The sequence below is a fragment of the Eimeria tenella genome, genomic scaffold (assembly GCF_000499545.2).
Source record: "Eimeria tenella Houghton genomic scaffold, Eth_scaff2106, whole genome shotgun sequence".
In the NCBI taxonomy this organism is placed as follows: domain Eukaryota; phylum Apicomplexa; class Conoidasida; order Eucoccidiorida; family Eimeriidae; genus Eimeria; species Eimeria tenella.
Window position 1 is genome coordinate 1 of NW_013541954.1, and position 1,017 is coordinate 1,017.

Genomic DNA, 1,017 nt, shown 5'->3' on the forward strand with positions numbered 1-1,017 from the left:
GGCCAGCAGCAGCAGCAGCAGCAGCAAAAGCTGGGGTGTCTGTACAGAGGGCCCTGCGCGATCTCATAGAAAAACACTTCCGCAGCAAAGGAAAGTATGCGAAGGCTGTGCGGCTGCTGCAGCAGATGTGGGGTGCCTATTTCAGCAGCAGCAGCAGCAGCAGCAGCAGACCTTTCTTTGGGGCTCTTGTTGCTGCTGCTTCCTCAGATCTCGCATATTCAGATCCCCAGGGAAGACAGGCTGTGTCTTCTCTTTTCAAGGAGCGCGTGCTGCCGCTGCTGCAGCAGCAGCAGCAGCAGCAGCAGGAGAAGGCAGAGGCCTTCCTCAGACTCGCGGACGCCCGCAAGCAGCAGCAGCAGCAGCGCCTGCAGCAGGAGCTTGCTGCGTCCGCCTTCCCGCTGCACAGCAGCAACTCCAGCTGCTACAGCAGCAGAAGCAGCAGCAGCTTGCTGCAGCAGCGAGCCAACGCTGCAGCAGCACAGGACGTGGCGGAAGCTGCTGCTGCGGCTATGATGCGTGCGGAAATTGCAGCGCAGCAGCAACCGCAGCAGCAGCAGCAGCAAGAGCAGCAGGAACCTGCAGGTGAGGGCGGTGCGAATAGCAGAAGCAGCAGCAGCAGCAGCAGCGGAGCAGCGGAGCTCAGCCAAGAGCTGGTAGATTTGCTGCATCTGCTGCGGGTTCGCTGCGTAGTGCATCCGCAGCTAGAGACAGATGATGCATTTCAGTTTAGTGCTGCTGTTATGGAGCTGCGGCTGCTGCTGCAGCAGCTGCAGCAGCAGCAGCAGCAGCAGGACGAGGAGGAGTCGCTGGAGGACGGCTGGGACTCCGAAGATGAAATGGAAGAACAAAATGAGGAAGAGGCGCCACAGAGGAAGCAGCCCAGGCTAGAGCAGCAGCAGCAGCAGCAGCAACAGCAGCAGCAGCAGCAGCGAAAGGAGCAGCAGCAGTCCAACGACCCCAGCACGTCGGTAGGTCGCCGCAGCAGCAGCACAGGCAGCAGCAACGGCGACCGCGGCA

At 61.1% G+C, this 1,017-nt stretch overlaps 1 protein-coding gene across 1 annotated transcript in view; it reads left to right on the forward strand.

Moving 5' to 3' along the window:
• Window positions 1–125: 125 nt before the first annotated feature.
• ETH_00038565 (uncharacterized protein) overlaps window positions 126–1,017 on the forward strand; it is a gene marked incomplete at both ends in the record, with an annotated part of 2,091 nt that continues 1,199 nt past the window's right edge. Inside the window, one exon of the mRNA XM_013374539.1 lies at window positions 126–1,015. Within this exon, the coding sequence (XP_013229993.1) occupies window positions 126–1,015 (890 nt within the window). The remainder of the gene's footprint in view (window positions 1,016–1,017) is intronic.